Genomic DNA, 26,319 nt, shown 5'->3' with positions numbered 1-26,319 from the left:
GCCTGACCACATGCACGTCCCCATGACTGCAGGCACACTTGCAGTCTGCCACCAGAGACAACAAGGAGACCTTTCCTCTGTGGTCCTGTGGTCCCATACAGTCTAAGCAGAGCGCCCCAAAGGGAAGCCCACCTCCCAGGATGCAGGCGCAGAAGCCCCCAGTGCTACTGCAGCTCTGTGGTCAGGAGGGAGCGCTCGAGAGGAGACTCTCAGGCAAGCCCCACGCCTATCCATTCTATTCTCCTTCCTGCACCTGACTGCTACCCTGAAGGCCATGCTAGGACAAGCAAAGCAAGAGACCCTCTTGGCCTGGTCTATCCAGCCCCGCTCAGCCTGGTCCATCCGACCTCTCTGCCTCCTCTAGACAGGAGAGAGAAGACCCTGCCAGCCTCACACACACACACACAGGCCCCCAGCCCTGGCCCTCCCCTGTTTGGGACTTAGTCAGCCATCCTTCAAACCTAGCTTCCTGCCTTGTGGCTGATGAGTCTGTGTGGCCGCTCAGAAAGATGCAGACCCCTTAACGATGGGGACCGCGCAGGGCTGGGCCAGACCACCTTCCAGCCCGCAGTCATGGAACACGGACTTCTCGAGAGCACCATGCATGTCTCAGTCTGAGGCTTCCTGCCTTGACAACAAATTCAACAAGGTACTCTAACTTCTGCTTCATTACTTCTAGTGGCAGAGAACTCCTTCCCTCACTCTCACAATGCAACATATGTGAAGCAGAGCCCTCCTAAAATTTGCTGAGAGGAAATATACATCGCATCATTCCACACTTCATAGATGGTCTTATAATCCCTGTTATTATTAATAATAGTCCCTGCCCTTACATTGACATATACCATCTCACAGTATTTCACCTTCGTATCTCTGTGACAGAGGCACTAAAATGAGACCCATTTCATGGATGAGGAAATAGAAGGTCAGAAAGATTAAGTAACTTGGCCGAAGTCACTCGGAGAGGATCAGCACCAGAAGTAGAGACCAGTGCTGTGTGGCTTGGAACCATCCTATCAGCTTGGGTCACCAAGAGCCCATTCCTGACCCTGGGGCCACTGGAAGCAGTCCCTTCCCAGTCCCATGTGCAACTCCCGGGCCTCTGTCCAGTCTGATCCGAACAGCAAGGCTGCTTACATCCCAACTCTGCATGTATGAGCCCAGGAGACGGGCAGCATGTGGCCAGAGAGGAAGCGTCCCTCCCACTGCCCAGCCGACCGCCCAGGGCCAGGCCTGGAGGATTCTCAGCCCCACACAAATGCTCTTGATCACGCATTTAGCCCCACCAGAGGGAAGCTGCAGTCTCCCAGGTCTGCTCAGCCTCCCTGCCCTCCAGCCTCACCCTGACCCCCTGGAGAATCTACTTCTTCCCGCGCAGCCCTGTTCACTGTTCAGCGTTCAGCAACGTGGGAACAAGTCTCCACCTTTCTTTGTGACAGTCCACACACACACTCCCAGGGACCAAGGGCAAAGCCTCCGAAGAGAGTGGCCTCACACCACTTCATGCATTATTTCTGGGTCCCCCAGAGAGACGACGGCAATGTAAGCTGGGCCCTCATACCTGGCTCCAGGTATTACTAAACTTCATTAAGATCTCCAAAGTGTGACCCACCTGGGCAGCTCCAGCCCAGTCCCATCCCGGGGACCTCGGGCTCCTCCTTTGCGCAGTGAGAGGTTTGGCCCAAGTTCCGCTGAGTCTCTGCCCTGGCCAGGAAACCAGGCACCATGCAGGGCAGACAGCCTGGCAAGGAGAACCTTCTGGCTCCCTGCCTCCTCGCTAAATTATTCCCATCTCTCAATTTATGAGATGTTTATATTTCTGAAAAGTGGTGGCTAATTTTAAAGCTCTAAAATCAAATCAAATTTCTGGATAAAACATCAAGAAAAAAGCGGAAAATAAATTCTGGTAAGCTGGAAAATAAATGTCAGCCCTATTTTTTTTCCACCCATTCCTTATTCATTCGCAAATAGTACATAAGTGGGAAATACATGCTAGAAAGAGTCTTCAAGCAGTAAAAATAAAACAGACTCACTGATCATAACTAACAGCCACACACACCACATGGGCCCTTGGCCAGTCCCTCCACATGGAAACTCTCCAGCAAGCAGGCCTGGTCACCCCAGCTTTACGCTAAATTCCCTTTCATGTAGCTGCTTAGGAGGTGCCCTCTCTGGGAGGTGTGGGGCTGATTGGGGGGATCAGGGGGTAACTGTTTGAATTTTCCAATGTGGCTGGTGACACAGTTTGGATGACAAAGACAGCTTGTGCCTCTTCATCCAAAGCCCTCCAATCCATGCTTTCTGAAGTTTTCCAGCCTAGGTTCCCCTAGCAGAAAGCCCCCCAACTTCAAGATGTAATTCCAGGATACCTGAAGAACACACGGTCACGTAGCGCCTGGAGAAGTGTCTGCTTAGAAGTCACTTTGTGTACAGATCTGAGTCGGTAGCTTACTGTCCCAAGAGAGAAGGAACAAAGAACAGAGCCTAAGGAAACTGGCCCCTTGTCATTCCCACAAGCTGGAGACAGGGTAACAAGATTCCTGGAGGCAGCGCCCTGTCTGTTCTTTGTTCCTTTACCTGGGAAGTTACCAACTAGTGATATGTAAACTTACAGTTCAGCCCAGCAAATGCCAAAAGACGATGTAAATTAACAGCCTGCTTACACCAAATTATACACATTCTTTAGCCTGTTTGTAGCCCTCAACGAATGTGAGAAGTTTCAGCTCGGGGCTCACTTAGAGCAAGACTAAGCTCAGTGAGACCTCTGAGGCTATATCAATCCAGATAACTGACAACTTTGTGACCTGCCATGCACCTAACAGCCAGCATCACTGATCATCAGTAGCTGCCTCTTGTCCAAGTGGGGTTCTACTTATTTAGTGGGCAACTGAAACCAAATTATTTTGAAAATTGGATGCGCTGTACATCTGTGCTTATTCTCAACTCTCATGCGTGTGCATGTAAGCAAGGTGGCAAGCACATACGGAGTGAACAAGCTAGTCCTGCGAGGCCAGGAAGAGACAGGCAAGGAGCAGAAAATGCTCTCGCAGGGAGCTGATGTCCAAGTGCTGCCCACCACTGTCCTGGCACCTGACTCAGCCCATATTAAACTTCACTAAGCCCTCCAATGTGACCCACACCTCACACTGACCCCAAAGCCCCAAGCTCCCCTCTCACCAGTTGGACCTTTTGGTCTACATGTACAATAATTCTCTTCCAAGCAGCCATGAGTTGCTCCCCCGGCCTCCCAGAGAAGCTCCACTTACTCACTCTAGGCCAACCATCCACCCACTCCACAGCTCCACACTGACGGAGACAAATCCATAGCTTTGTTGGCAGCCTTCCACCGCTGGTATAAAGTGCTCAATCAACACAATGCAAAGGAGGACTGGGCTCAAGGTTTCCAGGCTTTAGTCCTAGGAGGTGGGTTCCAAGCAGAAAGTTATGGCAGAGGGCAGCTGCTCACCTCATGGCCATCAGGAGGCAGACAAGAAGGTTGAAGAGCCAGGGACGGAACATCCCCTTCGGAGGCCTGGCCTGGTGGCCTTCTCCAGCCTGACCCCACCTCCTATGGAGCCCATTCAGCTTTGGGCTTACTGATGGCTTAGCCCGCTGGTGACTTCCCCAGATCTCACCTCTGACCATTGCTGCACTGGAGGTCACGCTTCATATTTAAACCAGAGTAGGTGTCCACTGCTCACACGTGAAACCAGCGACCACACACCTCATGCGTGCGAGAGACTGCACTTCCCTAGGACACATCTGTCCCAGGGTCCCACATGGTCAGACTTCCAGTGCTGCCCCAGGCTCACACTTCAGGGCACCCACCTACTTCCCACAGATAGGGATCCTGCCCCCAAGCTGTGTCCTGGGTCACCTCCCTCTCACCTCCTCAAGGACTCAGCTCCTGGACTTGGTCCCTTCTGTCCAGCACCACCATACTGCCCCTTGTAACTCCCTCCTTCCCATCCCTGTCCAGGTGTGGTTCCATGGCTCTGCTCCCCTCCGCAGCAGAAAGCACCGGCTATCCTCGACATCTCTCTGTCTCATGGCCCCTTTACTAATCCAGATGGTCTTCTGGAGCCATCCCTTTTTGGAAGCTTCTTACCTGTGAGCCCTGTGTGGCAAAAGCTGGCAATCACTCTGTTCTGATCTCCTCTAGCCATGCTCTTTTCTGGGCATTTCCCAATCCTGGTTTGAAAGATATTTGCAGATAATTCCCAATTCACATCTGCAGCCCAGAATTCCTCACAGGATTATCCTGTAGCCTCTGTGATAAAGACCTCAATCTCCCCTAAACACCTGAAACTTTAAAGCAGAGCTCTGGGTGTGGCTCCCAGGCCCTCTCTTCTTCCTCTCCCCTTCCCTGTCTCTGCAAATGGTGCTTTTTCCCAGCTGCTCAAACCAATACAAACTGCAAGAAGCAGATGCTCATACTTGAAACCAGTATCCCTGGGTGGCTGTCTGATTCCTGACCAGTGAGGGGCAGCCCCACCATATAGACTTCCACATCTTGGGACACAGGTCCTGCCCAGACTCCTCAGGTGGCTTGAATCCCTTCTTCCCCCATGTCTGTATGAAGCACCTAGGCTTGAAGTGGGGATGGCAAGTGCAAAAGACACAAAAACCAACCTCTACTCTCTTGGTAAGGGACCTAAAAAGCTCTTACAATTCAATAATTATAAAGAAAAATAACCCCATTTTAAAATGGGCAAAGGATCTAATATATATGATGCTAAAGCAAGCACTTGTTTTTTTGTACCAGGGATAGAACTCAGGACCTTGTGCTTACCAGGCAGGCGCTGAGCTATCTCCCCAGCCCTGGGCAAAAGATCTAGATACACATTTCTTCAAGAAATATATACCAATGGCCAACAAGTACATAAGAAAATGTTCAGTGTGAAAAGTCACCAGGGAAATGCAAATCAAAACCACAATGAAATACGACTTCACACCCACTAGGATGGCTAGAATCAAAGTAACCTAATAACAAGTTTTGACAAGGATGTGGAAAAATTCGAAACCCTCATAAATTGATGGTGGGAATGTAAAATGGTACCGCCACTTGGAAAACAGTCGGAAAGCAATTAAATAGTTACCGCATGTCCCAGAAATTCCACCTCTAGGTTTACACCCAACAAAAACAAAAACATACGTCCACACAAAAAAGTGCCTATAATCCCCATCTCAAAATATGAAATAATCTCAAATTAAGAAATCTTTAAAAGGGTTGGGGATGTAGCTTCATAGTAGAGTCCCCCTGAGTTCAATTTCCAGTTTTACACAATAAAAAACAAAAACAATTTATAGATGGATGTTTATAGAAGCATTATTCCTAATAGCCAAAAGGTAGAAACAACCCAAATGTCCATCAACAGAAGAATGGCATATCCAAAGAGTGGAATACTATCCAGCCAAGGAAGGAATGAAATAGTGATACACACTACAAGATGGGTGAATCTAGAGAACATTATACCAAGTGAGAGCAGTCAGACAGAAAAGACACATATTACATGGGTGCACGTAAATGAACTAGCCAGAATGGGGAACTCTATAGAAACAGAAAATAGATTCGTGGGTGCCAGAGTTTGGGGTAAGAATAAATAAAGGGCACACAATTGTTTGTGAGGTGATGAAAATCTTCTAAAATTGACTGTGGTGACAGTTACACATATATCCCTGAATTTAATAAATACCCAAGAGCTGTGTACTTTCCATGGGTGAATTATATGACTGTGTGAGCTACATCTAATAAGGCTGTTCACAGAGAGACGAGGGGCACGCGGGCTGCCACCCAACGTGAGTCAGTGTGGCTCAGATGAACGCCGGCAGACGCTGAGATTCCGCATAATTCAAACCTGATGCAGAACCAACCACAGGAGCTCTGCTGGAGGCTGGGCAGCCAGGGCCTTGGCCCACGCCAAAGAAAGTCTTCAAGCTGATTCACCCACACTGCACAGTCTTGGGGACAAGCAGGAGCACAGGGCCCTGGACAATGGGGCCCAAAATGTCAGGCTTGCCCTCAGCTGGACCACTCTGCCATGTCCACAGGGCAGCATGAGAACCCCCAGAACAACCCAAAGGGTGGAGTGAGAGCTCCTACGAACAGCACATGGTTACCTGGGAGGACCACTCGGCCTCAGTTCCCAGGCCCTGACTCCACAGACCCAGGAGCTACTGTGCAAAAGACAGCTGAGAGCTTGCTGGGCACACCCCGTCGGCAGCACGAATCCTTCTCAGGGAGGAAGCAATATGGTGGCTATGGGCATGGTGGGCAAATGCAGAGACCCCAGAGCCAGCATGTCCTTGGGTTCAAATCTCAGCTCAGCCATGCTCAAATCATGTCACCGTGGTCAGTGCCTCAGCACCCATGTGCTTTGGACTATAACAGCACCTCTCTTGTGGATTTGCTCTGAGATGGTGATATACCCAGGGTACCTACAGTGATCCCAACCATGCAGCAAGGCGGGGCCACATAAGTACGCTTGCTGCCGTCACTGTCACTGTCATGGGTCCAGTATACCTGGGAGCACCAGGGGCGCAGGATCGAAGTGGTAGGCTCAGGGTGAGGAGCCACATTCACAACTGTGGGCAGGTTTGTTCCTAACTCCTGGCTCACTGTGATCTGGATTTGACTTGCTCAGTAAGTGGCATGGTATCAGGGAGAAGGGGGGATACCAGGGGTTGAGCATCCTCAGAAAAAATCTCATAAGAGGTGATTCTAAAGGTGAAAAAGAACCTGTGCAGATAAAAGGTGGGGTGGAGACATTCCCAGCTGTTAGAGAGTTGTTCCTGGACCATATGCAACTTCCTTCTCTTTTTTTTTAAGATTTTTTTTTTAATTTTATGTGTGTGTGTGTGTGTGGCCAGCTCAGCCCACCAGGGGGCGGGGCTGGCTGGCATGTGGTGCTGGGGATTGAACCATGGTCCTTGTGCTTTGCTAAGCTTGTTCTAAGTAGGTGCTTTAAACCACTGAGCCATCTCAACAGCCCCAACTTCCTTCTCTTTAAACTTGTAGGTGTTACTTAGCTTTTCTATGGTTTCCTTCTCTCAAAAAGGAAAGCTCGTTCTGCTCAGAATGCCTGCCCACTATAAGCAGGCGATAATTACACAACTCCCCTCCTCTAAAACAGCTTAAAAGGAGGAAGCAGGGGCCAGGGAGATGGCTCAGTGGAATAAGCGCTTCCCTGGCAAGCGCAAGGGCCTGAGTTCAATCCCCAGTTCCAAAAAAAAAAAAAGGAGGAAGCAAATTGTGTTTGGTTTCTGCAACTGTGATAAAATACTTGAGATAATCCACTTAAAAACATAAAAGGTTTATTTTGGCTCAATTTCAGAGGTTGCAGTTCATGGTCACTTGGCTCCATTGTAATGGGGGCTTGAGCTGAGGCAGAACATCACAATGGCCCAGAGAAGAAATGAGGAAGAAAGGAAGAGCAAGGCCATGCCCCCAGTGACCTCACTTCCTTCTGCCAGGCCCTTCCCCTAGAAGTTCTGCCCCCTACCCCAACAGGATCACAGGCTGGGACTAAGCCTTACTTAGCACATGGCCCTTTCAGGGAGACCTCAGGCCCAAGCTAAAGCACACACACACCCTCTGTCATTTGACTTTTCTGCCAGTGGTGGAGAGGCTGCACTGAAGAATCAGATACCCAGGGCCACACCCTGGCTCACACGAGCCCTCTAAGCCTGTTTCCACCTCCAAAGCCAAAGGGTTGGGAGGATGAGGTGAAAGAAGGGCTGAGACCACCGCTCCTGGGGCCTGGCCTGCAGTAGGTGGGAGACGTTTCCTCCCTTCCTTGGTCAGGCCCTCTTGGTCCCCCGCGGCCTGACCCCATTGTCACTGTCAAATACAGTATTCCAGAGGCTTCTGTGATGGCTGGTCCCCAACCCTCCACGCTCACTAACACTACACAGGAATGTGCAGAACTACTGCCCCCTGGGCCACACCCCGGAGAGCCTCTCCCTGGTTCAGGGTGAGCTGGGCCCTCTAGGTCAGGCACGCTCTGTGCCTCAGTGCTGTCTCGGGGCCCCTCTGCAAGGCGCACCTCCTCTGGGAGGGAAGAATAATCTGCCACAACTGTCTCAAACACAGTGAGGGTCTGCAGGGCGAGGGGCTGCAGTCTGTAGGTGGCCAAAGGCCAGTCAATGAGGACACTGCTACCCCAGCATTAAGTCTGTGACACAGAGGGAGGGTGATTAGTAGTACCTCTCTACGGATGCTTTTGGTGATCACGACAAAGGTAAGTGACTCCTCCAGCACCAGCTAGGACTAAGTGGGTCAGGTCTTCCAAGGCTGGCTTTTAACAGAGGGGCTCACGTAGTCCTACCCCCACCTCTACACCCCAGGGCCAGGCCACCATGCAGAGACAGGGTGGGCTCCCGCCCGAAGGTGCTCAGAGGCACATTTCCGAGCACACCCTGCCCTGGAGCCCAGCCAGGGTCAGGACACTTTTCAGGGCCGCAGCCACCCCGGTTTCCATTCCCCAGTGCCCAGAGCTGCGTGGCTCAGAAGGTCCCTCCTTCCAACCCCCATCACCACCACAGCCCACCATGCTCGAGCAGGAGCTCTGCTTAGCCCCCTCCTTGGCCCCACATCCTGGCAGCGGCTGTGGCTTAAGGACGAGGAGACAGGAAGCAGCCTTCGAGCGCCAGAAGGCGGCGCGGCTGCCAGGCCCCGAGCTGAGGAGCAGCTCCCTGCAGAGGCCCTACTCGCTCAACCCCATGCCCCATTGCCAGCCAGCAGACGGAGGGGTAGCGCCAGAGAAACGTGCAGCCAGCTAGAAGAGAGTCCCAGAGTCCCTGTCCCAGCCAGCCAGGGCTCCCCAGTGACCCAGCCCTACAGCAGCCTGGCCCAGATGTGTACTGCCATGGCTGGATGCAAGCCACACCTTTGTCATGTAAAATCATGTGTGTGAATGTCTATCACTGAGCCCCACACATGCTCAGTGACAAATGACAGATTGGGTGGTGGTCAAGGAGGAGGTTCCTAAAGAGCAGTTGAGCGCTGGAGAATGGAGAAGTGTGGCTCCAGGCCCCTGAGCCCCCGTGCCACCCCACTGTATCCCCACAGTAGCCTGACAGCACACTGATCCTCCAGGCATCCCCAGTTTCCTCCGCACAGGGGGTGGGGGTAGGGGCAGACACAGCGCTGCTGGTCCTGTCCAGGGACCGACCATTCGCACATGTTCCCAGCTTTCACAATTCACACGCCTCCCAAGCTGCTCCTCGGTTATTCGAACACAAGCGTGTGTACCAAGACCCACTCCCTGCACAGCTCACGGGCGTCGCGCTCCTTGCAACACCATTCACTCATCCATTCATTTATTCACTCATCAAAGCGACTGAGCAGGCCCAGACCTAGGTACTGGGGACGCTGCCAAAACTACAGGCACCACAGGCCAGCGGACTATGGTGAGAGCACCCAGTGGGAGAAGCTGCGGCACCCCCAGAATGCCCTTCCAGCACACCCCAGCTGTCACCCATCCTTATCCCTTTTTCTGTGCCCTCAGGGGCTTTTAGCACATGCCTGGGTCCTAACCAGGCATTTCTGCCTGTCCTTCTTCCAGACCAGCTTCAGGGGAACAAGAACTGAACACACCAGCTACAGGCTTTGTCACGAAGTCATTTCGAGCAGGCAGCACCTTGGGGCCAAGTCTTCCGAAGGGTCCCTGGCAATGTGGCCCTTATGAGACATCAGCTTTCCTCAAGTGTAGCTGGGGGCCAGGAGATGGCATGCTTCACCAAGTGTCCCCACCCTGAGACTTTGGTGACAGCGATCCCATAGACTTTGTCAGCAATCTGCAAGGCTGGAGAATCTAAGGCTGACATCAGGATGGCTTGGCCAGGCTTTGTCGGGACAGAGGAGAGGTGTCAATATGTGGCTGGCTTCACAGCAAAACCGATAGAGACATTCAGCAACCTGTTGGGAGCGGGGTTTGCATTGGGAACTGCTGTGCCTGACAGAAAACCTTACCTCTAGTCCATTCCCCAAAGAAGCCCGTCTAGGGTTCCTCCAGCCGTGCCAATGAATCAGAGCGGACTTGGAGACAAAGGCAGTCCTTCGTCCTTCTAATACTTTGAGAACAGACCCTGGGGTCTGAGAAGCACTAGAATGTTCCATCTGGGTTCAAATCCCACTCACTGGGCTACGGACATCAAAGTTTTCTTAGTTGATGTCCAAAGTTTTAGGGAAGACAACGAATAATACAATGATATTTAGCAACCCACGCCACAGTGGAAACCTCAGAAACACATGCTTCGCCATCCTACCCTGCAGGCCCTGGGGCTCCCAGTTGGCCCCCAAGAGCCAACTGATTCCATCATTCATCATGCTGAAGCTGTTGCCATGGCAACTGTATCATGGCATATCTTGTGGCCTATAGGCTTGAGTCACTGCTTATAGACACTTGGTCCTCTTCTTTGGGCTCACGACAGGTCCCCAGGATGGTAGGAGTGTGGACCATGATGGGACATTCTTGGTCTGCTGGGTGACTGTGGCTGAGTTCCTGTCCTCTTCTGACCTCCACTACCCTTGCTGGAAATGAAGAAGGATGTGGAGGCCCCCAGAACCCCTCGAGCGACAGCTGTCCCCAGTCCGACCAAGGTCAGGGTAGAGGGTGGGGATGGACTACGCTGAGCTGAGACTCACCACTGGAAGTGCTCAGGACAGAAGCAGCCCAAGTTGTGTGGCAGGCAGCTCCTAGGCTGCCGAGCTCAAGGCAGCATGTGCATGTCATCCAGGGCTTCTGTTTTTGAGGGCTTTGCAGGCCAGCAAGGCCCACATGCTGAACTTACAGATGGCTTTCCCCAGCAGAGCCTGGGAAATTCCACGGGTGCTCCAAGAGCCCACCCGGGCTGGGCCTCTCTGCAGCCCCGCCTGAGGCCAGGACCTATCCTGCCCGGCACGCACAGCCCCTCCACACCCACCAGCCCACCACAGGCCATCCCCAGGCCACCCTCCCTCCAGCCACTGCTGAGGAAGAAAAATAAAACCAGCCCTCACTGGAAGGGGAGGCTGCTCTGCACCATAGCAGCAGTAGTGAGGTGATGTCTGGCTTTTATTCTGTATCATAAATAAGCTATTAATCCAGGGCAGACAGTGAGGCACAGCTGGGGGCAGATGAGGGAGGCTCCAGGACTGAAAATCCACCAGCACCCAGGACCCGGGCTCCGGTGGGTCAGCCCTCTGGGAAGCAAGAGGAAGCGCCCAGGAGGGATACCCAGGGGTCGGCAGGCTGACCTGCTGCCTCTGCTCTGCAGCCTCCTCCTTCACTCTATGATATGAGCAGTGATAAGAGTACTTGTCACTATTTATTGTCCCAGGCACTGTGACAGTCCTTTTTTTTTTTTTTTTTTTTTTTTTGCGCAACCAGGGATTGAACTCGGGCCCTTGCACTTGCCAGGCAATTGCTTATTCTACTGAGCTATCTCCCCAGCCCTGTGACAGTCCTTTGAGTGTGTGATTTCTAATTACCAAAACCACTCACTTTACAGGGGCAGAAACTAAGGCTTGGAGGGATGGAGACCTTTGCCTAGGTCAGCATGGAGGAATACCATTTGCAAAGACAGTTGCCACCAGCCCTCTGGCCTCTGAACACAGCCACACACACACACCCTCCACCCCCCCGCCATGGGACTTGGCTGCTCTTCCCCTGCAGAGGCAGAGTCCATGCCCCGCTCCTGGGAGCTCTCTCCTCTGGTCTTGTGGCTTGTTTTACCAACAAGATGCCCAGAAGCACTACCATGCAACTCCCAAGGCCAGCCTTAATTCGTGCAGCTTCTGCCTTTTGCCTCCTGGAACACTGCCCTGAGATGCTGAGCAGGAGCCAGTCTGCTGCTGAGGAGAAGAAGGCCACAGAGGAGGAAACCGAGGCCACCTGCCAACAGCCAGCCCCACACTGGCGCCTGACACAGCTTGCAGGGACCCTCCATGCTGCAGCCACAAAAGAAAGCCACAGGGCAGCCAGGAGAGGGACCAGCAGCCAACCTACGAAGCTAGGAGGAAGGACAGCGTTGTGGTTTGGTGCTTCTCCAATTTAGGCTGTTTTGTTACATAGCAGAAGATACCTGAGAGTTGCTCGGTCTCCCCACACTGCCTGCTCCCAGGAAAATCTGAGCAGTCTCCTCCAGGGATTTGGCTGGAATCAAGGCACCTCACAGCACTCAGGCCCTCGTCCCTACAGGCAAGAAGCGGGCCACTTTCTGGGGTCACCTGGGTGGCAGATAACAAGAAGCTCCCTTTCCAGCAGAGTGTCATTCTGTGTACATACTGCAAACTGAAATTCCAGAAAGAGCCCCACATTTTTCTGGGAGCTGGGTCACCTAAGTAGCAAACGTGATAAACCAGCTCACATTCTTGAAGCCGGCATGAGCCCTGGGAACAGAGGCTGTGGAGTGGGATTGTCGCGGGCAGGGGTACACACAGGCTCCTCTCCCACCTACTCAGCCCACTGGGTGGCCAAAAGGAGCCAAAGCCAAGGATTATAGGCCAGGGACAGCCCGCCACCACTCACCTGAAGGGTTCTGCTGCATTGTAGGAGGGCAAATGGACACCTTCATGACATATCCGTCACCTCTCGCCTGGGGGCAGATGGACGGTTTGCCATAGACCAGAGGTCGAAGAGCTGTTCCTCCCCATCTAACTGGGGCTGAAAGAGCTGACGGCAGCTAGTGTCACCTCTGATCTCACGCCTGCCCATCCCCTCACCCCTGCGGTCCTCCCGCATCTGCAGAGCACTGGTCCTGTGAGAGGTCCCAGGCTGGACTGGAGGGACACAAGTGAGCATGCGCAGGCCTTGCCCTCTAGCACCCGGTGGGGACACTCACGGCAAGAATGCCTTCTTGGCAGGAACAAGCTGCATCCTGACGAAACAACAGGCCTCAGGAGGCTGTGGTCGCCGTGGGCTGAGAGCCCCGGGACTCCACTACGTAGTAGTCAGACAAATGCGGTGTCCTTCCCGCCTACCCCAGCCTCAGATCCAACAAAGCCGCACCACGTAACAGCCCTGCTGAACCGTCCTGAGGGTGCTGCATGGAGCCCTCCACACACTGACAATTCTGTGAACTGAGGACTATTATGATCCCACCTTCCAGGTAAGGAACCTGAGGCACAGAGAGGTGAGGGAGCCGCCCACAGTTGCACAGCACACAAAAGACAGAGGCGGCGTTTCAACCCAGGTAGGCTGGTTGCAAGGGTCGCTGTTCATCCTTAACACACACTGCCTCCCCACCATGGTCTGAATGTGTCCCCCCAAAGTGTATGTTCAGACCTAATCCCAATATGATTGTATTAACAGAAGGGCCTGGAAATTAAGTCATGAGGGTGGCACTTCCTAAATGGGATTCAAGATCTTACACACAGGCTGAAGGGAACTAGCAATGCGTTCTTGCCCTTCTCTCCATCTCTTCTGCCATCTGAGGACCCAGCATTTGTCTCCTCCCAAGGACACAGTGATGTTCAGAAAGCAGCCCTCACTAGACCCCAGAGTTGCTAAAACCTCTATCATGCACTTTCCAACCTCCAAGACTGAGAAATAAACTGCTGTTGTTTATAAATTATCCAGTCTCAGGCATTTTGTTATAGCAGCACAAAAGGACTAAGACACTCACTGAAGACCCTAAGCCTCTCGCAAACATCCCTGCTGTGTTTGGCTCATATTCTGGCTTAAAAATTAGAAGACTTTAGTTTGTAAAATTCCTATTTCTGATTTCTCCTAAAAATACTCTTGCAATACCAGACTCACAAGTCCTTTCAGATTGGCCATAGCCCCAGCTCCTCCCACTGTTCCCAGCCCTCTGCTTTTTCTCCTGCCACCCACCTAGTTCTGCAAACATCTAAAGTGTCAGCCTCCTGTCCTTCTACCCCAGGGGTCCAGCCTTGTCCTCTAGCACAAATTTAAGATGGTCTCGGATTTCCTGGAACTGTGGTTTGCAGCAGGAGCTGTACCAAGTGAGGGAGAGGGAGGCTATCAGGGGAGGGGTACACAGCATGAGCGAAGGAGGGAGTTGGGAAGTGAGGTAGGCAGACCTGCTGGGGCAGCATCCGGAGGGGATGTGCAGAGCTGAAGAGGTCCATCAGCACGGCAGCAGGACTGCAGCCAGCAGGGACCAGTCGCAAGGCTTGGGTGCCCTGTCCCCAGCCTGTCTCACATACAGACAGAACCCACAGCTCCTGATGTAAGGGGTCAGGCCAGCTGGGAATCTGGACGGGGCCTAGTCACATGGAGGGGCCAGGTCTGCACAGGCCAACAGGGCAGCCCACTCCCTCAGCCAGCAAGGAACACCCATGGGGTGAGGATAGGCGTTTAGCACCAGGACACCCATAAGCCACAAGCACACTGCCCCCGCCAGCTATGTCATCTCACTCCAGTACAAGGTGGCTCTTGCTTACAGACCTCCCGTGGCTCCTCATGCCCAGGTTCCACAGTGAGGTGGAGATTTTCCAAATCACATTTTCACGGTTCCCTGGCTCCCACGGAAAGCTGGAAAGACCTGCCATTTCCCAAGTCCTGTGAAGCCACAGGATTGCTTTCCCTGCAGGGTGCCTAAAATTACTTCTCTGTGGCTTTAAAATCTCATACACATCCTTGAAAACCCAGCCCAAGTGGTCCCTCCCCTGGCAAACCTCCCTTCTCAGTGCTCACCTCCAGGCCACCCACAGGTTGCATCCTGCCCTGAGTACTAGCACCCGTGGGGGCACTACCCAGGGCTGCACGCTCTGCACCAGTTAGCGTGTGTCAGCCTCCCCTCTAAGCTGCAGGCTTCCTGAAGCCAGAAACGGAGGGGTGAGTTCCACCCCCACAGCCAAGGATCCTGGCACCGAGCAGGGGCTACAATCGTTAATAGACTACTCCGCTGGCATCTCTTTGCACACTGCTATGCCAGGAGGTGTCTAGGTTATTACAGAGCAATGCTCCTGTGCAAACTCTGTGCCCTGAGGAAGCACCGCTTGGCTAGTTCTGCATGGGACAGTGCTGCAGTGGGGACAGGATGGAGGGAAGGGAGGCTGGGCCAACTTTGGAAGCAGTGGTGGCCCCAGCACTCAGACCGGTGTGAGATAACACTGATTGTCTAGGCATCCCTGCAACATGAGGGACTCCACAGTATTACAGTATCATTATTAATAATTACAGTCCCAATTACTAAGTACAAATGTAACCATTCATGATTTCTGAAATAAACCTCCTTGTCCAAGGGTCCAGCACCAAACCAGATGCTTTACAGGATCTCACTGAATCCTCCAAACACCCCTAAAGATGGTTGCTTCTATCCCCTCCTCCTAGATAAGGAATCTCAGCCCAGAGACATTTAGAAACTTACTCAGGGTCACTCAGCCGGTCTGCACCAGTGTTCGGCAGGCCCAGCACTATTAGCAATGCTGGTCTGGGCCCTGCCCTGGCACTGTACCTGACAGCTTCACTGAGACACAGCTAGCACCTGCTCCGGTAGGTACGTTCTGCAGTGTGTGGGTGTCCAATAAGTGCACAGCAGCACAGCTACCACCGTGACCCGGCTTAGAACCCGCATCCCTTGGCCATCTAGCTGAGGCCTCCCTGCTCTGCTGCAGTCCCACTTTCAAGCCGAAAGGACTGCAGCTCAAGTGTACCTAGGACTTAGGGCTCGGAGGCTGGGCTGGGCTTTGCCTTCCCTGTCCCCTCCTGCCACCTGCCAGGGTCTATTCAGAGGAACCCATCAAAAATGCAGGATCTGCAGAGAACGCAAAACAGAACCAGATGTGACAAATCTTATATGTGTGGCCACTTCTGCACCAGACCCTGACTCACAGAGGCCAAGAAAGTAAGGGGAGCCCAGCGCAGCTATGTCCTCTCAGCCAGCGCCAGATGTCCCAGGAAGAGCTCAGGAAGGCAGAGATGGCTGGCCTTCATCTCCATGAAGAGAAACGATGGCCACCTCCTCCCTATAGCAGGCTGGCTCTGCACAGATGCAGGGAGTGTTCAGCCCCACCGAGAAGTGGGGACACCACTCTGCTGGCCCCGTATCCCACAATCCCTGCAAGACTCGTGAAGAACTGGCACCACCTCAGGCCTCCGTGCAGATTCCTCCCAAGTGTGGAGCATTAGAGGTTTTCAACATTGTCCTTTTGAGAGGCCACTGCGCAGCCCAGACACATTCCTGGGCTGAGACCCTTGGGTGTGACAGTCCCGAGCCAGGGGCTCAGCCCTGGAGGAAATACTCTGCAGGCTGGACAGAGCCTCACTACACCCCTTATGTCCTGCCCCAAACATCCTCCAGGCGGGCCATGTCAGCCGTGCTATCTGCTGGCCAGAGGCCCAGCATAAGCACTTGCATTCCTGCTTATGCTGCTGAGCAGTCTAGAGCCAATGCCTCCTCCTCCTCTAGGGAAGCCTGTCCAGCTCTAAAACCGGAGCTTAGTTTTGCATCTAAACTTATTTCTGAAGCCTGGCCTTGTAAACCTATGACTGACTCCTCCTTCCCTGGTTGGTATCAGCCTAACTGCAGAGGCTGGGCAGGGCAACAAGACATAGAACAGCTGGACCAGTCACTGAGCACCTTTCCCCAGCCCAACAACACTTCAGTTATAAGAGGGTCTGAAGATCCCAACCTACTCCCCTGAGCCCCACACCCCACCCTGTGTGCACAGACCTGCAACCCTTTTGCCCGTCCCTGACTCTGGCCAGAAGTGTGGCATCTAAAGGGGCTATGCAGGCTTCATTTGCAGCTGAAACCTACAAGGGGGATAGTGACCCTGATGTCTTCCACTCTTTCTGCCCCCACAGAGCAGCTGCCTGGGACACTGCAGCTCCCTCCCGTCTGAGACTGGGATATCCGACACTGGGACACAAACTGTCCCATTGGTGTCATCCTCCTGTGATTTCCCAGGTGGGCCTCGCCCATGGCCAGTGCTCAGTCGATTCTTTCAGTCACTTTGGAATGAATGACCTTGGTATTTGGAATCCTTGAGAACATGGGGTTAACATCTAGAAAGAAAGGTAGAGAGTTAAAACTTATCACCAGAAATGCTACAGCAGCTCCCGAGTCCAAAGGTGAGCTCTGTTGGGAGACATGCAATGGCCCCTTGCCTTCTCAGGTGGCCCCTTGCCTTTTCAGGACTAGGGGCACTTCATAGCTGGGTGAGGAGTGAGGAAACCCTGCCTGGGGAGGCCTCTGGCAGAATGCTGAGTGCTCTAGGGCACAGACATCATGGAGTGCATCCCTGCCTGGAGGGGAAGACACTAGACTGCAGGACCGGCCTTGCAGATAGCTGAGGGCCCAAGCAGGGCCCTAGTGCTGACCCATGGTTCTGCCTGATGTTTACCACAGTGAAGCCTATTTTTGTCCCCAGCCAAGAACTTGGGAGCACACAGGCTTCTCCAGGAGCCTCGATCTGGAGGACCCTTCACAGATAGCCACTTAGACCTGGCCCAGCTTTGGCACAAGCCATCCAGAATCCACATCCGTCTGCCAGGACCCTGCAGCTGCAGCCCCTGGAGCCACGAGAAGACTAGGCCCAAGGTCACACAGCTCATGAGAACCTGTACTCAGAGGCCACCAAAGGTCAGCAACATCATCCTAGGCACGCCAGGCCACAAAGCCCCCGCCATTGCCAGCCCCAGCAATCGGAGCACAACTTGTCACCCAGGGCACTGCACAATGCAGCCACAGGATCATGAGTCATGAGCCCCTGGGTCAGCATCCTTTATGGAAACCACCTGGCCCTGCAGCATCTACAGGTTAATCAGTCAACAACTTATCAGCTGAGCCAGTTGAATAACAAGGGAGGCTGTAATGGGGCTGTTGGCCCATGCACGCCTTCTTTGAGACTCCCAGCAATAGTGATTTGGCATCTCCCGCATGTCTCACATGAGGAGGGCAGCCAGGGAAATGGGGGCATGAGAAGCTAATGGTCCCTGAGCTCACTGTGCCATTCAGCCGAGCTGCCAGCTCACAGCAGCATTTTCCGACTTCCATCTGTACAGGCACTACATCCCTGATAAGTTCTTCCATCACTTGGCTTTTCAACCGCAACTAGGGGCACGGAATGGCTCTAGCCACAGAACTGCAGGGCCAGGACAGGCTGGCAGTGAGGCTTTCCCAGGGAAGGCCTAACGCATCTCCCCTGAATCCAAAACCTGGGTGTCATGAAGTCTGTGGCCAGAACCCTTGCTACAGATCACCTGGAGAGTTCGGTGGACGATATGGGTGCTAGTGTTGCAGGCAGCCAAATTAGATAGAAATATTATAGGCAGTCAGACAGGGTCAGGCCTTTGAAGGAGGTAACATGGAAGACAAGATACCTCACAACTGTGAGAGGGACAAATGCTCCTGCTGTGAGCCAGACCTAAAGACCAAAGATCAAACAAATGCTGACCTCCCTAAAGATTGGCATCCAGGATTGATCTTCACCCTGAGAAAGCCAAGAAGAATCATTATCTGACAGCCACCAGATAAAGTCCTGTTCTACATTCATGCCCACTTGCTTCATGACTCCCTTCCCCATTTGGTCCTGGGCGTAATCAATTTTACCTGAACAATGGTGCTTGTAATCCCATTGGTTGACCATAGTTTAGTCCCACCCCACATCCACCTAAGCAAGTTCCCCCTTTCTCCACCTTAGCCCCGCATGGTTTTACACTATAAAAGTCCCTGAAAGAGACAGCTTTTGGGGGAACAACCCTCTTGGGTCCCCCTCCTGTCCCTCTCTTGGACAGGAGCTTTCTTTCCCTCAATAAATATATTCTACTCATAACCTCTGTTTGTTCCTAAAATTCATTCTTCATTTTTTTTAGAACACAGCCTGGTCCAGGTCAGGTCGGGAGATCAGTTTTCCCCTGTATCATTTGGAGGACACCCACCCGAGATCGGTTTGTCTCTCTGTATCACTAGGACCCTCCCTGGAGAGAAGGTTCTGTCCCTCTGGGAGGGCGCTTCGTGGTTCAGGTGCACACTCCACTTTGAGGACCAGCTGCTGCCTAGACCACAGCTCTCAGTGGCTCTACTGCTTGCCATGACATTAAAAACTAGATGGAGAAAGTTTTTTCAAAGTCATTATTTCTACAAAATAAAGCCAAGACACCCACACAGTGTAGCAGTGTAGCAGTGGGTATCAGTATACCTGGGGTCGGGGGTACACTGCTACACTGTGGGTGAGGGAAACTGTGTGTAATATGGTTTCTCAGGGGTCTAATACTAAAAAAGGTTGAGAAGCATGGGCCACAGTGACATGTGACAGGAAGAAACCTCATAAGGCTGGGAAGATGGGGAGGACACTCCTAGCATTCCTGCTTCCTCCCTGTCCAAGTCAGCTGCAGGCAGAGACAAGCATGTCCTGCTGTGGGGCACAGCAGTTCATACCTGGTGTCGCTGCCAAGTAGAGCATGAGAAAAGCCTCCCAGCGGGCCCTGGGCCGCCGTGCAAGCTCACGAGGCTGCCACACTAGCAGGGAGCAGCAGGGACAGTGAGAGCCAACACCTGCTGACAGAGACATAAAAGCCAATCACAGCTGCCTGGTTTGCAATAAGGGAGCCAATCCTCCAAGGCCTCCTAGGTCTGGGAGGATAGTGAGGGTCCAAGGAGAGGGACCTTGTGGAGCAGAGAGAACCTCAGAGAAGAGTGGCCTGGCTTTGGAAGGAGAGACACAAAAGACAGCTAAGAGGAAGGATGCTGCATAGCGACAGCGGTAACAATATCAGCAGCTAGCACATACCAGGCGTGCCAACCACCTGGCTGGTGCTGGCTGGTGAGGTGGGCCACACAGTATGACCAGTGTGTCAGCTCGGAGAGGCCAGGAGCCATATACTCCCATATGCTCAGCATGCAGAACAGCAAGTATGTGTGAAAAGACTGAGTTGCCCCTTGCATAAGGAGAAGAACCAGAGATTAACTTATCCAAATCTCAGGGCTAGCAAAATGACACGGCCACAATTTGACACCCAGCTGTCAAAACTCCAGAGCTTGCCTTTCTCAACTCTGAGTTTGTTACTCCCCAGCCAAGTAGCTCACAGTAAAGGGGTCCCTGGATGGGGAGGGGTTGTGCAAAATAAGGCACCGTCCCAACTCATCCGCTTGACACCTGACAGGGTGCAAACCTGGTGACCGGGGAGCACCAGTGGTGTCCTCTGCAAAGCAGCACAGCCCCCATCTGGGCCCATACTGCATAGGCCCATGGGAATCCCAAGCGCAGGAGAACCAACCAAACCACAACAAACAGGAGCAGGGTGACTCATGGCTTAACAAGAGAGAAGGTTAAGTAGTGTCCCTTACCAATCCATCACAGTTGCTAATGGCAACAGCTGCCCCTGGCATTCCGGTGACACCTCCAGTGTACACACACTCCTGCTGCAAAGGATGCCGGAACAGCTCCCGGAAGTCCTCCTGCCACTCCACTGATGCCCCGGGCACCACCAGCCTCCGGTTGGGCCGAAGACGCAAATGCAGCTCCTTCCCAAAAACAGTCACATTGAAGTAGAGGAAGTAGCGCCGCGCCCCGTGAGGTGGCAAAGTCCCTTTGTCCAGGTTCAGGACAGGGCTGCGAGCCACTCGGAGGTGCCTGGAGTGCAATGGTGGGATGGGTGTACTGTCCACTACCACGCTCCCTGCAGACGCAGCCGCTGGGCCAGACACTACATGGGAGAGGAAGCGTCCCTGAAAATCTGTGCTGCAGGGCACGGTCACAGCATAGTCACTGAGCTTTCTGGAGAGGTGCAGCTCTGTTGGGGGAGAACAAAAGTTACTTTAGTTTGCAACAGTAAGGGGACACCGGAAATCCCACAGGACAGGCAGGGAAGGGCAGCCCCGAGCACCCTCTTCTGGACCACTGGCACAAGCTCATCCATTTCCACTCATTGCTTCCAAAGCTCCTGTATTTTTATACTTGGATCAATGATATGCAGGTACTCTGTAGACATAAATAGCTCCCTGCAGCCCTCAGATCCTTTTCTAGTTTAGCAGAAGGAAACAAATGATGCCAAGCAGAATCCTGTCACTGTGACAGCAAGTCCTCCAACTTCCAGGCTGCCTAGGAAAGGATTGAATTCTCTAAAATCCCCTAGGGCAAGAGGGAAAGCCAGACCTGCCCAAGCTCCCCGGTGAACTGAAGTCACCAGCCCAGCCTGGGCCAAGGCCCTCCTCACCAAGCTCCCAAGAATGCAGCTGGCAAAACAAACACACCTAGAAACCCGGGAGAATGGCAGGACCGTGTTAGGGGAAAGGTGGGGCTGGAGAGGAGATGGAAGGACTATGTGGTTCTGTTTTCCAAGGTTAGAAAGAGAACTTTTTAAAGCAGCACAGTGGCTGCTGAGATTTTTGCATGGCCCAGCCCCAAGCAGGATAAATATAGCTCTTCAAAAATAAGAGGAGACACGGGAGTGACCTGCCCACTTGGGCTGAATTAAGTGTGAGGTCATGGCCCATGCTCCAGGCTGGACGCCAGTGGCCCCGTCCTCGGCGCTCTCCCTGTGCCCTGCCTGGCCAGGCAGGAGTGACAGCCCCCTGGCTGCCAGGCCTGGTGATTCATGGCCGTGAGTTTGGGAGGAATTTCCATTTCCACTCAGCAGCATCTATCACCTATCCAATTCATAGTGCTGATCAGCCATGAAAATGCATCCTGAAAAGCCCCTGGCCCAAGGCAGTGACACCAGCAGGCAGATGCTCCTGTCCTCTAGTCCCACCCATGACAGCAGAGGACCCTAAGACTGCTGCAAGAGGGGTCCCATTTTGGCACATGAACTCTGCCTGGAAATGGCCAAAGCCTCCTGTCCATGCTCAAAGCCACCTGAGAACTCCAGGCTGGAAGGTGGGGGGTTTCTTCTCCCCTGAAGATGCTGTACTGGGGGAACAAATATCTGAGTGCTTCTGCACAGAAGAGGGGTGCCCTGCAGTGGGAGGTAACCACCTGCTAGCTAGCTGCTTTGCGTATGACCAGGGGACACACACGTGTGCACACTCCCCCACATATGAACCTAAGCTGGAGGCTTAGCAGACACTGAAGGAGAAAGGCTCACAGGAGAAAGAGAAACACAGAGAGACAGATAATACAGTCCCTAAGAAAACAATGAAGTTCCCAATTCACACACACACACACACACACACACACACACACACACACACACACTATCCCCAGCGACAGAGGAAAGCAATGACAGGGAAAAAGACACCGCAGCTCGTCCCCAGCTGAATGCATCTCCTCCCACCCATCTGAGCTTTGCCAGGGTGGCTGGAGCGCCTTAGGGCGGCCCTGACGAGTGCACCCAGCCCCTCGAGTCCCCTCGCGCCCGACCCGCACGCACCTGGGGTCCGGCTGCCCGCGGCGACTCCTAGCGCGCAGTGCAAGGGCAGCAGGCTACACAGCAGAGCGCGGAGCGGAGCCATGTGGCCGCGCGGGACACGGGCGGGCCAGGCTCCCGGATACCGAACCACAAGCAGGGCTGGGGCGCGCCCCGGGCTGCCCTGCCGGAGCACTGCCGGCCTCGGCTCCTCCCTGCAGCAGCCCCCCGCACGGCGCCACAGCCTGGACCGCTGGCTCCGACGCGCCAACGCCCGCAGTGCCAACTGCCGGCCGGCCGGTCCGCCCGCGCCGTGACGCTCCGGACGCAGCGGGCGCCGGGCGAAGGGGCGGCGGGGCGGGCCAGGGGTGGGCACACCGGGTGAGGCGGGGCCGGGCGCGGGTCGGAGCTGGGGGCGCCTTGCACTGGGGCAGGGGCGGGACCGCAAGCGAGGCGCTCGCGGACGGGATCGGAAGTGCCACGCAGAGCCGAGCAGCTCAGCGCAAAAAGCGATCATTCCTTCAGACGTCTGGGCGCTCCTCTTCGGAGGAAAGGCCTGATCGGCTTTCCAAGGTTGCTGGGTCCCTCTCTTGGCTGTAGCTCTCTGTTACCAGCTCAGAGCCTGCGCCAAGAAGGTGTCCCATTGCATTTGAGTTTGGAGGTTGGTGAGCATCTCTCTCTTCTACGGTGGTCTCGGTGCCCCACTCACCACTGGCTGCTTGGATCTACCCATTTTGCAGACTGTAGCTCCCTGATCCCCAGTGTACCAGCTGCACTGGTACAAAGGTAGGGCTTCACAGACACACATAATATGTGCAAATAACGACAAGCACCCTCAAGCTCCACCCCTGGCACCAGTGGCCCACAGCAGAGAAGACCAGCAGCAGTGGAAGCGTGAGAGTGGATGCCTCATGCTAATAACCAGGTCAGTGGTCAGGGCCAACAGCCCAACAGAAAATCCGCGCTCTAGCTCTATTCTGTGAATGTGTGCCTAATAATTTGCAAAAAGAAAAGGAAAACAAACCCTATACTTCAAGCAATCCGAAGGTGGGAACTGAAGGGGAAAAAGATTGTTTGCATAGTCATCTTCCACATGATGCAGGGCTTTGAAGGGCCTGCTCATTTGTGAAGCAGAGAAGCTACATCAGAGAAGTCCGCTCTTTGGAAATGGCGCCACCACACCAACCTGTATGAAGTGCAGAACAGAGTTCCTTTCTCCTCATCCTGGCCCATAAGGTCAAACCTAGGTGGACTTTTGTTAGTGGGGGCATTTAGAGAAAGGCTGAGAGGTGACCGGCAGCAGACGTGTGCTCTGGCCCTCTGCAAACCTGACTTCCTTTCACAGGGTCTCAGTTTTGCCAGCTGTAGAGTGGGAGCTGTGTGGGGCCTGAAGACATGTGGCACACGGACCTCCCTTCTGTGAGCCCATGCCAGAGAAAACTCAGGCCCCAGCCCTCCCACCATCCCCTTCTTCTTGCCTTGTGCAGAGCAAGTCAAGGGGGACGGATCCCAGCTGTGACCCCGGCACTGGCTCCAGAGCAGCAGACAGGGTCCATCCCTGGAGCCCGCCTCCAGCCTCAGCAAATAGAAAGCAAAACCTCAGCCCAGCTTCTCTGCCCCCATCTCCTTTGCTGGGGCTACAATGGTTGCTTTTGTTGGCAAGTATTGTGTGTCCAAGCTCTTTCCCACTGAGGAAGGCTTTGTTAAGAAGCAGGGATACAGGGGCATAACTCAGAGTCTGAGCCAGAATGTGGAGAAATGGCCAGGTGGTCCCATTCCTGGCAATGAACAGGACCAAAGCAAAGAAAGCCACCAGTGTCTGCTGGGGACCCTCCTCGGAAGGCAAGTTCTGGGTTCCACCTTGGCACTTGGCACAGACAGAACAGCTCGGGTGTTTCTCTGGCTGGTGATCTCTCAACACTTATCCAACCCTCAGCTCCAAGTCCAAGGGCCTGGGGAGGTGACACAAGATGTTGGTGATTAATGGAACCAGTGATCTATCATAGGACACTGTTGTGCAAGAGAAAGCCTGAAGACCATGTGAGAGGGACAGAGAAGTGTCCCTGGGTGAATGAGCCTGGTCACCAGGAAGGAGCTGGGAATTCACAGGAGGAGGGGCTGAAGAAGGTGATGTGGAAGAAGTGGGCCAAGCCAGGCTGCCACAGGAAAGCAGAGAGAGTGGGCCTGGCTGGGGGCAGCCAGCAGCCCAAGTGTGCATGCCAGGCAGGAGCAGGAAGGGCCAGGGCCACTAGTACCCGAAGCATCCTGGAGGGGAAGCAGGAGGTGTGCAGCACCAGGATTGCTGCAGCAGCCAGGAGAAAGATGGACTGACGGGCCATGGGTTGTGGCCTGGGAAGACCCCAGACCTCACCTAGAGGAAAAAGGTGGTCCTGGCCCCCAGGGAGTGCTCCTGTGGGCACAGATAAAAGCCCCTGCCACTGAGAGATACAGGAGCTGTGGCTCAGTCTCCACCCCAGGGCTCCACCTCCATGTGCAGATAGGTAGGCTGAGGTCTAGAGTGGATAAGGTATTCACTGCTAGTCACACTGGTTTCAAGCAGAACCAGACCCCCAACTTCAAATCTGAGGCACTGCTCTGTCATCGGTAAAGGCTGAGCATTCACCAAGCACCAGGTCCATTTCCCAGCTCCTTGACCAGATGAAGGCCAAGTCACACTCAGGGCTGTCAAGTGGGGAGGGGGTAAGGAGCCCAAACACATACAGAGGGGCCTCGCCCTGCTTCGAGCAGGACCCGCAGGCTGCTGAAACACACAGGAGAGGCGCATGGGAATTGGACCCTGCTCCTTGAAAGCCACCGTCAACCTCTAGACCACCAGTGAGGAAGCCAGCAGCTGGGGCTATGCTGGTCACCTCTCACACACGCATCAGTCACCGCCCAGCCCTGTAGGATCTTCCAAATATAGCCACCCTTTGCTATCCCAGACACGTCCCCACCCCCCTGGGCCACCAGCATCTTTTCTCTGCACACTGCCATACTTTTGTCCTAATGAGTATCTTCCCTGCTCTCTGGCCTCTGGAAGTTTCTCCAGTCAAACGCGATGTGGCCCTCTCTGCTGTCAGAACACCAAAGGCTCCATTCATCTTGGGATGGTGGTGAGCTCCCTGCTGCCCACCCTCCTCCCTCCACAGCCCTCCAGCCCAGACGGTGGCAGGCTCCACACTCATCCTGCCTCAGGGCCTTTGCACAGGCTGCATCCTCCTGCCTCACCTGGTCGATTTCTGCCACTTCAGATGTCACCCTTTCAGTCCACCCTTCCCAAAGCCTGACCCAGTCCCAGTTTAGTCACCTCCTCCAATCATGTCCCACTAGCATTCTTGTAGTTGGTTTTCACTGATTCCATGTGCTTTGTAGATTAACATTACCTCCCCACAAGCCTGTGAGCTCCCCAAGGAATGAGGGCCATGTCTGAGACCCCTTCCTTGCTGCTCCCCCAGTGCCTGTCTTATGCTGTGCATGTAGCAGCTCCTCAATAAATATTAAGTGCATGATAGATGGGAGCTAGAGAAAAATGGGGGATGGACACTGGGGGAGTTGAGCATTCCCCACCACAGTGACTCCAGGGGAGATCTTGAGACGTGCTTAGGAGGTCTCGGTCCAGCAGCACAAAGGTCACCCGGCCCCAAAGTAGGACACAGATGGGGAGAAGAGCTGCCTTTCTGTCCATCAAAGCCTTGAGAAGATGTTGGGCTGGAAACACCCATCACAGCTAACACTTCTTGGCCAGGTATTTCCCATATTTGCCCCAGCCCCCTCTGCACCCTTACAAGGTTGCAGTTACAGACAGGGAGGCCAAGGTTCTGCCAGGCTGGGCCCTTGGCCTCAGCAGGCAAAGTTGGTGAACTTGGGGGCCATGTGCAGACCCAGGTGAGTACCAGGACCGTAGACACCCACCAGATTCTCTCACCCTGGCCCCCCTCAGATCCCCTACTTCACTCTGTTTTCTTTTCCTTTCCTAATCTCTCTTCTTCTTCTTCTTCTTCTTCTTCTTCTTCTTCTTCTTCTTCTTCTTCTTCTTCTTCTTCTTCTTCTTCTTCTTCTTCTTCTTCTTCTTCTTCTT

At 53.7% G+C, this 26,319-nt stretch overlaps 1 protein-coding gene across 1 annotated transcript in view; it reads right to left on the bottom strand.

The window, feature by feature from the left end:
- The window catches only part of Adamts14 (ADAM metallopeptidase with thrombospondin type 1 motif 14), a 70,212-nt gene extending 47,697 nt beyond the window's left edge, over nt 1-22,515 (bottom strand). Inside the window, exons 1-3 of the mRNA XM_023723300.1 lie at nt 22,266-22,515; nt 20,242-20,687; nt 12,513-12,579 (exon numbers count right to left, since the gene is read on the bottom strand). Of these exons, the coding sequence (XP_023579068.1) occupies nt 12,513-12,579; nt 20,242-20,687; nt 22,266-22,347 (595 nt within the window). The 5' untranslated portion in view covers nt 22,348-22,515. The remainder of the gene's footprint in view (nt 1-12,512; nt 12,580-20,241; nt 20,688-22,265) is intronic.
- Nucleotides 22,516-26,319: the final 3,804 nt, after the last annotated feature.

This window comes from Octodon degus, unplaced genomic scaffold (genome assembly GCF_000260255.1).
Source record: "Octodon degus isolate 3935 unplaced genomic scaffold, OctDeg1.0 scaffold00005, whole genome shotgun sequence".
In the NCBI taxonomy this organism is placed as follows: domain Eukaryota; kingdom Metazoa; phylum Chordata; class Mammalia; order Rodentia; family Octodontidae; genus Octodon; species Octodon degus.
The sequence above is the reverse complement of the archived record's forward strand: the minus strand, read 5'-3'. Positions and strand labels throughout refer to the sequence as shown.